The sequence below is a fragment of the Bos indicus genome, chromosome 16, assembly GCF_029378745.1.
Source record: "Bos indicus isolate NIAB-ARS_2022 breed Sahiwal x Tharparkar chromosome 16, NIAB-ARS_B.indTharparkar_mat_pri_1.0, whole genome shotgun sequence".
NCBI classification, from domain to species: Eukaryota; Metazoa; Chordata; class Mammalia; order Artiodactyla; family Bovidae; genus Bos; species Bos indicus.
In genome coordinates, this window is record NC_091775.1 from 22,790,910 (window position 1) to 22,802,789 (window position 11,880).

General features: G+C 39.5%; 1 protein-coding gene across 4 annotated transcripts in view; it reads left to right on the forward strand.

Annotated features, from left to right (window-relative positions):
* Positions 1-3,929, forward strand: part of TGFB2 (transforming growth factor beta 2) — a 95,218-nt gene extending 91,289 nt beyond the window's left edge. For 3 of the 4 annotated variants that reach the window (XM_019976515.2, XM_019976511.2, XM_019976513.2), the window contains one exon: positions 546-3,929. In XM_019976515.2, the coding sequence (XP_019832074.1) occupies positions 546-570 (25 nt within the window). In that variant the 3' untranslated portion in view covers positions 571-3,929. The remainder of the gene's footprint in view (positions 1-545) is intronic. The other variant, XM_019976512.2, reaches the window with a different exon arrangement.
* The last annotated feature ends 7,951 nt before the right edge of the window (positions 3,930-11,880 follow it).

The window sequence follows — 11,880 nt, forward strand, 5'->3', positions numbered from 1 at the left end:
AGGCAGATTTACAAGACCAAATGCCAAGTTTGGACCTAGTTTTCTGAGGGCCTGTGAAGTGCAGACAGCAAAGCTATGATCAAAGTTAAGACTCATTGGAAAAACTGGAAAATCTGTTGAATGAGCAATTTTGTCCAATGTGTGAGAAAAGGATTCTGTAGGAAAATGATAAACTCAGGGATTCTTGGGGACGCCTCCCCATTTGACTATAATTGGAGGATAAGTAAAGTGTAAGCCCCAAATCATTTAAACTGCCTACTCAGTACTGGAACTGATAACATTGTGGGATGGTTCTATTTAAAAATAACTGCCCTAGTTTTTTAAGGAATCTCCACACTGTTCTCCATAGTGGTCAGGATGTAGGGGACACATGTTTACCTGTGGCCAATGCATATTGATAATTCATATTCATATCGTATGGCAAAAACCATCACAATAATGTAAAGTAATTATCCTCCAATTAAATAAATAAATTAAAAAAATAATTGCCCTTCATTTTGTTTGGGCTTTTCCTATGTTTTCTTTCTTCTCCTGCGTTCTTTCAGGTTCTCAGCTTATATAATACCATAAATCCAGAAGCGTCTGCTTCCCCTTGCTGCGTGTCCCAAGATTTAGAGCCGCTCACCATTCTCTACTACATTGGCAAAACACCCAAGATCGAACAGCTTTCTAATATGATTGTCAAGTCTTGCAAATGCAGCTAAGATTCTCGGAAAAGTGACAAGATGATAATCGCACGATGATGATGGTGATGATGGTGACAAAGGCAATGTTTGTAACAAGAAAACACAAGAGAGCCTTGCTTCATCAGTGTTAAAAAAAAAAATTGAAAAAAGCGGTACTAGTTCAAACACTTCGGAAGTTTGTGTTCTGTTTGTTAAAACTGGCATCTGAAACGAAAAAAAAGTTGAAGGCTTTATATTTTACCTACTCTGTAAGTGAGAGAGACAAGAAGCAAAACCTTTTTTTTCTTAAGAAAAAAATAAACACTGGAAGTATTTGTTAGTGTTAATTATGTGAAAGAAAAAAAAACAAACAGGAAAATCCCGTTCAGTGGAGTTGCTGTACATATGTTCTTATCCCATGCCTCACTTGATTTTTCTGTATTGCTATGCAATAGGTATCTTTCCCATTCTTACTCTTAGAGTTAACAGTGAGTTATTTATTGTGTGTTACTATATAATGAACATTTCATTGCCCTTGGAAAATAAAACAGGTGTAAAAAAAGTGGAGACCAAATACTTTGCCAGAAACCCATGGATGGCTTAAGGAACTTGAACTCAAACGGGCCAGCAAAAGAGGTCATATTAACAAGATGAAAAATGCGAGTGAGATCTATTATATGACCGAGTGAGTCTGCATAAAGAGAGAGACCCTGCAAATACATGCTTTGTACCAACTGCCCAAGGAAGCTTCTTGTAAGGTTCAAAACTGAAAAGCCTGTTAATAAAGGAAACTTTCAGTCAGATTAAGTCTGTAAGATTTTTTTGTTCTCTTTAATTGTAAATGGTTCTTTGTCAGTTTAGTCAACCAGTGAGATGTTGAGATGTTTAGATACGTACTGGTCAAACTTCAGACCTTAAAGTATTGCTGTGCAGCTGCGCTCTAGATTTTTCTTTCATTTCGGTGTATGTAACCATACCTATATTATTACAATAGATGGGTATAGAAGCCAGTATAATTGGAAACACAACTGCAGATCTCTTTTGCAAATGATGAAATCAAAACATTAACTACTTTATGTGTAATGTGTAAATTTTTACCATATTTTTTAATGTTCTATAGTAATGCCAACTCTGATTTAGATTGGACTTAAATTTGGGCTCTTTCTAATGATCGCTGGGAATTGTGTGTTTCCTTTAGCTGGCCAGAACTTTTGAATAAAGCCCCTGTATTTCGACTTGCACTACAAATACATGTTTGATAGTATTTGTTCCACTCGTGCTTTTTCATTGTCCATTATTATGACATAAACTACCTGAGTCCACTTGTCCTTTTTTTTCTTTTATAAAAAGACATAGTTTTTCTTCATTTTCTAAGCATCATTACTAATCAATTCAGACATTAACAAGCTTCTATTTTAGGAAAATTCGGGATTATAGATACATAGATAATTGAGGTGAAATGTTTAGATTTAGCAAGGGCTTAAGGATCTGACTGGAACTCAGAGTCTTAGTGACTGGTTTAAGAAAGGTGTCTCTAACTTGGTTTAATCAGTATTTTCACAGAATTCTGCTATTAAAAAAAAAAGAGCAGACAGATCACAGGAAACAACTTTTTCTTTAATTGAGTTTTTAGTGTTCAGGGAAAAATGGAAAGATTAACATTTCAGTTGACTTTTTTAAGGAAGAAAAAATAAACCCATGTCAGCATAAGTCATTTAGTGTATTTAACTGAAATTAAGGTTTTATAGATGTTCTTTGAAGGTTGCAAAGGCACAAGGCAAATTCTCCCATGATCAAAAAGTCCTTTCTTTCCTCTGAATGAAACTTACCAAATCAGAGGCTAGAATTTACCTTGCCGAAATACACGATTTGCTACATTTTTGCAGAGGAGGTAACCTTATGTCAGGGTTTGTAGGATATGTCAGTTTGTCAGTTGTCTCTTATTTAGCTTTAGAATAATCATTAATAGTAAGACAATGGAATATTTGCAGTTTTACCTAAAGAGCAGCACAGTGAGGTGTGAATCCAGAGTGAAGTTGTTTGATATAGTATACTTCCTTTTCTTGGAATTTCCTGGCCATTATTAAAATGACAAATTGGATTTGTCTGAAAACTGGAAAAGCAAGAGATAGGATGCCACAATACCAAACAACCTTTGGATTGGGTGAAATCCAATCCCAGATTGGAGTGTGTTGATTTTTTTTTCTTTTCCACTTTTCTATTCATTCTATGTAAATCACTTTTATTTCTGCAGGTATTTTCTTCTCAGATAGAATGACATTTTTGTTTTGTATTATTTTGTCTTTCCTCATGAATGCACTGATAATATTTTAAATGCTCTATTTTAAGATATCTTGAATCTTTTTTTTTTTTTTTTTTTTTAGTTTGGGGGGTTCTATAAGGCCTTTATTTCCCATAAGTAAATATTGCCATGAGACGGGAGGGAGGTGGGAGGGAATGGGGAAAATGTTAGTATGTGGGTGGGATGGGGCTACAGTTTTTCTGTGTTAAACAGCAATGCAGTTTTATGGTTGGCATGATTTTTTTTTTAAATGGAACATAAGAATAGCTGTTTTGTATTTTGATGACTGATTACGCTGTATTTTAAGTGTATGTCTGTTTTTGTGGTGCTCTAGTGGTAAATAAATTATTTCAATGATACGTCGATGTGTTTTTCCTGTCCATTGTGGAGATCAGAGAATGCTTCTAATGCAGAGAGCATCAGCTCAAGCTAGAAAAGTCATACCAGCTTTAATATCATGCTTTTTTTTTTTTCCTCAAAGAGATTCAGTCCAGAGATGTCATACTTTATAGTTCAAGAGCCAGGATGTATCTATCAAAGCCTGAAGAAAGCCCTGTGCAGTCTTTTTATTCCCTTGTTTATTGCTATTTGGTAATTGTTGGAGATTTAGTTTCCATCCAGCTTGACTGTCTACCAGAAAAAAATGCAGAGAGATGTTTGGACCATGCCTTGGCTTTCTGATCCTATGTTCTGCCAACCCCAGGGCCAAAAGAACTGGTCTAGACAGTATCCCCTGCAGCCCCATAACTTGGATAATTGCTGAGCCAGCCAGATATAACAAGAGCCATGTGCTCTTCGGGATTGATCGTTGAGAGCAGCTACTCCTCTCTCTATTTCTCCCCTACCGCTGTACCAAAAACCCCTTATTCCCGCAAGCTTCCTTGGCTGCTCCCTACAAGACCAGACTTTGCAAGCGAGTTGCCAGTCTCTTAATAAATAGAACTAATTAAAAAAAAAAAAAAGCCACTGTGGCTCCGATTGCCCACTTTATCTCGTGAGAGAACTAGTTTGTGCCTGTTGTCTAAAAACATCACCTAGAAACAAACCATCCATTCAGACGAATAGGTAGAACAGAAAATGTTTCCTTTTCTGCCATTTGTGTTTCATCTTTTATATCCCACTCATAGAGGAAGGGTTTCACTTTGAAATAATTTGTGTGTGCTTCTCTGCAGGGGGCCAGTAGCAGGCCAGTACCACCCCACATCACCTTTATCTGACATGTGAGAATAAGAGGGTATCATAGGGTTCTGAAGAGTCACCTAAGAGCTATATCAACTTGGACAAACTTGTCAGCCACTCTGAGCCTCTGTTTCCTTATCTTTAAAATGAGGATGAGATGACCTGCTCTACAGGGCTTTGCATGTTTGTTTCTATGCCCTTACTATTGTTAAGTAAATGGACGCACAAAAAGTACTTTGGTGTTTGGCCTGTAGTTGATGGTCAGTAAATCATAGTCTTAACAACATTTCCCAAACTGAGCTGGTTTGGGCTCCGCAATCCTGTTGTAATGAACTTTTTAACGTCTGTTCAGACTTTAAGCTGGGGTCGTATTTCTTCCTCTTGTTACTAAATGTGTAACCTCGAGACCCTAATCTCATGAATGAATCAGGCCATCAGTTATTTCAGAGAATGTTCTGTCACTCTGTTTCTTAACTGTTTGGCTACATGACTGACCAGAAATTGTTTCAGATGGTGGGGAAATGTTCAAGTGAGACTTTGCTTCCAGTCCACCAACTGAATTCACAATAACAGAGTCAAGGTGGTTAGTTGCAGGACCTGTTTTCTAAGATGATGGTTGCGAGAACTCCAGTTTGTTGAGCACCCACCAGCTGTGTTCTCTATTATCTTACTTAATCTCACATATCACCCTAGGATGTAGGGTTTTTTGGATAGAATTCCATTTTATAGAGAAGTAAGCAGACTCAGAATGGTTAAATGACATGTCCAAGGTCACCCAGTTTGCAAGAGGATGGTCGAGAACTTCATTGTTCAATACACTAGCTACTAGCCATGTGTGACTTTCAAGCTATTGAAATGTGGTGAATCTGAACTGAGATATTCCAAGGTATAATATACAAACCATTCTTTGAAGACTTAGTACAAAAAAGAAAGAATGTAAAATGTCTCATTACTTTTTTATATTGATTACATGTCTAAATAATACTATTTTGAATATATGGGATTAAATAAAGTATATTATTGAAATTATTTCACCTGTTTGTTTTTACTTTTTTAATACAATTACTAGAAATTTTAAACTTACATATGGGACTTGTACTCATACCCTATGTTCTATCTCTCTAGAATTTCTTTTTGATTCTTAGAATTTCCCCATCTCTCTGCTTTCTCTGCCCATCTCTTCTTGCATGCCATCTACTTTATCCATTAGTGCCCTTTGCATAGTGTTGTTTGTCAGTCGCTGAGTTTTGCCTGACTCTTCACCCTCATGGACTGCAGCATGCCAGCCTTCCCTGGCATATTAATCATAATTGTCTTAAATTACAAATCTGATAATTCCAACATCCCTGCCATATCTGGTACCATCTATCTCTCCCCATCCTTGGAGGGAGGGAGGTTGCCTGGTTTCCTCTTCTCTCTTTTGGATCCAAGAAGATTTGCTGATTTTTTTCAGTCTGTTCAGCTTTTTATTAGTTGTTAGGACAGAGTGGTGATTCCTAAGCTCTTTACACGTGGAGCCAGAAGTTCTTTCTACCTCTGTTAGACAGCTCTCTATTAGAATAGAGAATAGAATGGTGTAGAGCTTGATAACAGCTCTGTTCAAAGACTAAGCTATTCCCATAAACTGTATGACCAGCTCTTGTTTTTGTAATTAACCTATGATTAAACAATACTGAGTCAAACACTATGGAGACTGTTTTTGTAGGTTGTGATTTGTTGAATGTCGTCAGTTCTTTAGGGTTCAACCTAATAGTTGGAACTGATTGACAGATGTATTAATGAAAATACAAATAGGTCTACTGGCAAAGTTCTAGGTAAAATTAATGGTTACATATCAGCAAAGCACTACTGAGACAGTACAACCGATTTCTAGGGTAGATAGACTATTGTAGCAGATATTTTCAGTTCATAGAAATCTTCATTAATGTACCTGTAATGACATTTTCTACTGTGTTGAAGTCGGCTGGGAAAGCCAAATACTGTGCTCCTTCAAGTCACTGAGAAGACATTGCTTTCCTATCTGTGAATAAGCTGTACCACCTTTACTAACAGGTCTTGGAAGGGTGGATCCAGACTTTGTGTTCCAGAAGCTTATATAAGGGAGGATTTTGTTTTACCAAAAATAAAAATCACAAATACAAAATTAGAGTCAGAGCCTTTGAAAAGGCCCATATAAGTGAGAACCTAGAACATTTTGAGCTGTGAGAGCTTCACTGAAACTGGCCTTGGGGCTTCGAGCTAGCACATGCCTTAGTTCCTATCAGATGGTCACCTTGTAATTCCATCAAAAACTAGATCCCATCTCTTTTTCAGTCATCTGTTAAACCACATCTGTGTGCTAAACAAAGGAGAAGAAGACCATGGTTTTTCTGACATCCTGGATCAGAGGAATAGAAGCAATGTTATTTTTATACCTCTTTTGAAATACCCCATGAGATTGGAGATGCAGTTCATATAAATATCAGGTAGTTGTATCATGGATACGAATAACTTCTCCTGAAATTGCAAATTTCAATTAACTTTGTTTGAAAGGAAAGAATTGCTCTGATCCCCTCCCCTCCCCCATTGGGATGATTGTACTTGTGTCCTTATTTCTCTGAAACACTTTGTAGTTGGTTTCTCTATTTCAGCAAGTAATGGCTGTTTGGAGAAGAGATGAGTGTGTTCCTGTAATTGGGCAGAGACCTAGTAAAAGGAACAGAATGTACTGAGGGAGACTGTGTGATCAAAACTGGGAAAATCATTCAGCCCAAGAGAACAGACATAATTAAACAGCAAAGCTTGACATTAGTGGGCAAGAAAAAGGCCCAATACCATTTCTGAGGCTTTTCCCCCAAGGTGGGATTTTTCTCTCCTATAGATTCCAACCCAACTAGAAGAACACAGATGGGTGACTCAGGTGGCATTGTAAAGGGCTAGCCAGCCCTAGAGATGGAAACCCTCTCTCTCCTCAGGCTCAAATCTCCATTCTGATTCATATAGAAAATAATGACTCTCAGGATGTTGGGAGCAAACAAGTTAAGATATTACATAATCCCATCCAGCTCTGAAGTTGATGTGAAGTCATGTAGTTTGGCTTGTCCTCAAGCATGGGTGTAACACTAATTTCTTCATTTGAAGCAAAATTAAGTGAAACAGTACGGAAAATGGAGAAGCGCTTTCAATCAAGCAGTCGTTGTCCATTTCATGAAGTAATACATTTTGCATCACCAAGCATGTACATCTTCCACTTGTTCACACCCTGGTGTCCTCCAAAGCCACTGGCTACATTCAGAGTCCTACAACGGAAAAATACAGAGAGAAGGTGGCATAGCAGATCTGGAGAAGGCCCAGGGAGGTCTGGCAAACCCTTGACAGCCGGCTCTTACAGTCAGCCATGAGGAATTATTCCTATAGAATTTTCCTCAAGGAGATTAGCTAGGTAGGTAGGTAGATTTTTTTAACATTAATTTTGGTATCCTTAGGGGTGTAGTGCAGGAAATAATTCCAACCAGAGGTGCTAGGGAAACAGGAGGGAGGCGGGCACGGCACACTCTGAAAGAATGACACAGCCCAAAGACACAACGTGAACTAGGTCAACGTAAAAATAGGTCAAGATGGTGAATGAGTCAAATTCCACTAGATCTTGAGCCTGAGTATATGCTCATTGTAATACATTAGCATGCTAAATGATGCACCCGTTAGGCCATAACAGTTCCGAGGCTAAACTTAAAAGACTGAGTGATGTCCAAATTCCTAGAAATCTCTGCCTCCTCCCCCAAATAATTGGAATAATCGTCCCACTCATTAGTCTATGAAATTACCCAGCCCATAAAAACTAGCCATGTCATATTTCTAAACTCTCTCACTCTCTCCCTTCTTCTGAGATGGCCCATAGTCTGTCTGTGGTGTGTGTTTCTCCTTAAATAAATCCGCTTCTTACCTATAACTTCATTTCTGAATTCTTTTGCAACTAAGTGAGAACCTTTAATTCACTGGGAATACTAGGGTCGATTCTGATTTTTTTCTCTTGATCTGGGATCTGGAATAGTGACACCAGTGAACACTTAGGGCACAATGGAAGGGGACAGGAAAGGGAGTGGGTTACATGATCACCAGACTTGATGTGCATCGCACATTGAGTCAAGAGATTGGTGTCTGTATATAACACCAAAGTAGCTAAACAAATGTGGTGAGAAATACAGAACAAGTTAGTCAACTGGGCTCAAGCAAAAGATTCAAAGGGGGAGTTCTAATGTGCCACTGTTTTTTAATAGGTGTCTTGAGAAGTAAAGAAGCTAGTTGCATATATGATGTGACTGGAACAAGTAATTCTTTTTGCTTAGTCTCTGCCCAGCTGTGCCAGGTGTTAGGAATGGTCCCATCTCATGCCCAGGAGTCTCCCTCAGAACCCTGAGCCATCCCAATCCTAAATTTCCTATTCTGGACTCATCCTCATTTATCTTAATCCTCAGCATCTACTATACAACTTGTGGCTGTGGCTTAATTGCTAAGTCATGTCCAAAGCTTTTGCGATCCCATGGACTGTAGCCCACCAGGCTCCTCTTTCCATGGGATTCTCCAGGCAAGAATACTGATGTGGTTTGCCATTTTCTTTACAGGGGATCTTCCTGATCCAGGGATTGAAACTGTATCTCTTGCAAGGCAGGCAGATTCTTTACCAACTGACCCACCAAGGAAGCCCCCTATACAACTTAGCTTATGGCATAAATCGAAGAAAACCATGAGATGGGATTATACCCCCCACCCAACCACTGACACACTATCTGGGATGCAGAGATATCACTTTCAGTGTCTTTTTCAATTAAAAAAAAAGGGGGGGGGGTTAGATTAGATGATCTACAAAGTCCTTTGTAAATTCCTTTTTCCCCCTCCTGTTTGGTAGGATGCTCTGTGTGTTTTTCTATGATTGCACCAGTGAGCATGAAACAACTCTTCACTACAATTCATTCAACAAATAATTACTGAGCATATCATATATACTAGATTTTTTTCTAGGTTTTAGGTTCTAGGTTCACACAAGTGAAGAAAACAGGCCCTTCTGAGCCTTCAGTAGGTGATGCTGTGGGTAGAGGGGGGTGAATTTCACTTCAGTGAAACTCTAAAGAGAGTGCTGTAATCTGCCCTCCTGCTGTATTTTCCTTGCTGCAGGCGCTGAGGCTTGGTTGACCATCTCTGGTGGAAGCAGAATCGGCAGCCACTTCTTTGGCTGATTTTAGAGGAAATGGAGAAGGAAGAAGCCCTTCTTCCCCAATACTTTCTCCAGTAGAGCCAAGCCTCTCGTTTGCCGATCCAAAATGTGACTGGGCTATAACCCAGCATGAAAGAATTGATAAACTGCTCTTCATGAGGAAGGAAGACTGGAAGCATGTTGCTGCTACAAGTGGAGACTCAGCAAAGAGGGCTTCAGATGCTCATTCCACCACAGTGAACAGTAATTAGTTCTGCACCCCAGGAGCTCACAGTTTAGAGTGAAAGAAACAATGAGCCCAATTATACTTACCATTGATTCTGTTGCCAACAATATCATCATCAACAAAATCATCACTGCAACTTACTAAGTGTGTGTATCTTGATTTATCTCCCATGGCTAACTTGTTCCATCTAAACCAATTATTCCGAACTGGGAGCTGTTTTCCCTCCTCCCCTTTCCCCCATGGGACATCTGACAAAGTCTGGAGACATTTCTGTTTGTCACAACTCAGAAAGTGCTATTGGCATAGAGGAGGTAGAGGCCAGGCATGCAGCTAAGCATCCCACAGTGAACAGGACAGTCTCCTTCGATAAAGAATTTTCTAGCCAAAAAAATGTCAGTATTGCAGAGACTGAAAAACTCTGATCTAGATCAAAACTTCAGCAACATTTGGTAGTTATCAAGTATTTCACAAGACAGTAAATGTTGATGAACATATTTGCAGAAATGTAGTGTGAGTAACTGGAGAAGGCAATGGCACCCTACTCCAGTACTCTTGCCTGGAAAATCCCATGGGCGGAGGAGCCTGGTAAGCTGCAGTCCATGTGGTCGCGACGAGTCGGACATGACTGAGCGACTTCACTTTTACTTTTCAATTTCATGCATTGGAGAAGGAAATGGCAACCCACTCCAGTGTTCTTGCCTGGAGAATCCCAGGGACAGGGGAGCCTGGTGGGCTGCCATCTATGGGGTCGCACAGAGTCGGACACGACTGAAGTGACTTAGCAGTAGCAGCAGCAGTGTGAGTAACTATAAGGAGTTTCCGAAATCAGTCTAGTCACACAGCAACAGAAGTGAGAGTATCTCTGAAAGCTTTCACCTCAACCCGAGTCTCTAAAAGCAAGTTACTCATTAATCTGTGTCTATTACAGAGCTCCAGTTATGACTGCATGTACTGGAATGTCATTTCAACTCCAGTGTGTTCAGAAGTCTTAAGTCTCCGGAAAATGCAAGCATCAGGAAACATCTTTATTAATAGTGAAGTGGAGTAGGACCCTCTGGGACCCTCCTGGGTACCAATCCTTTCTGTGTCCCCCACTTGTTTGTAGGAAATAAGCTTCCTTACCTTCCCTGAGCTCCAAAAGGCAGATTTGAGGAGTTGCTAAACAGGGAAAGGAAGGAATGTAGAAACTAAGGAGGAACAGTTAAGAAACAGTAATGCATCAATAAAGCAGGATCCGGCTTCCTCCTCCGAGGATATATGTAACAGGAACCTAGTTCTTCTGCAGGAACAAAGGCCCCTACCTGGGGGGAGGATGGGAGTTTTGGGCTGAGCACAGGATTCCTGGAGCACCGCCCTGTTGCCTCGTTACCACCCAATCTGGAAGAAGTCTGCACACGGTGGAAGAAAACGAAGACTCTGAACCCCTCCCCAAATGATTCACCCTTTAAAAACTTTCATGGCTGTGCATAATCTTCAGAGTTCGATTTTGGACATGAGTCTGCCTTCTCCCCAGGTTGCCAGCCTCCTGAATAAAGCATCCTTTCCTTTCCAATTAACACTTTCAAGTGAATAGCAGCCAAACTCGAATTCGGTGACAATAGAAAATTCTATTAGAGGGTGTACGAAGTTGTCGACAAAAGGCAATAATCAAAATGATTGTTGCCCTTTTAAGCCACCAATTTGGGGTGATTGGTTATACAGTGATGGTAACTGAAACAGTGACTATTTTTTTGCTTTTGTAATTAAGAAGTTAGATGCCTGACTTTTATCCCTTAAACTAAAAGCCTGTGTAAAATAGGAACTTTAATTAGATGATCTGCATGGACTCTTTTCTCTCAAAAAATAACTTTGTGAATTCAGTCTCTCAGCAACTTTTTAAAAATACGTATTTATTTGGCTGCACAGGGTCTTAGCTGTGGCGCACGTGAACTTCGATCTTTGTCATGGCATTCCGGATCTTAAGTTGCAGCATATGAATTCTTAGTTGTGCTGTGTGGGATCTATTTCAGTGACCAGGGATTAAACTTGGCTTCCCTCATTGGGAGTGTGGAGTCTTAGCCTCTCGACTACCAGGGAAGTCCCAGAAACTTTAAATATTAGCAGGATCTGTATAAATTGCTGGAGATTCAGAGATAAAAAAAGTCCACAATCTCTGGCCATGAAGTTTTCAGTTTTCTGAAAGAACTAGGTATATAAATATTAATATATAAAGTACAATATGGAAGTCAAAAGCAGTTAATTTATCCAATTTTTGTTGAGTACCTGTGATGTAGTATGCACTCTGCGGGTACTGGGAATACAGCAGTTTTGAGATGAC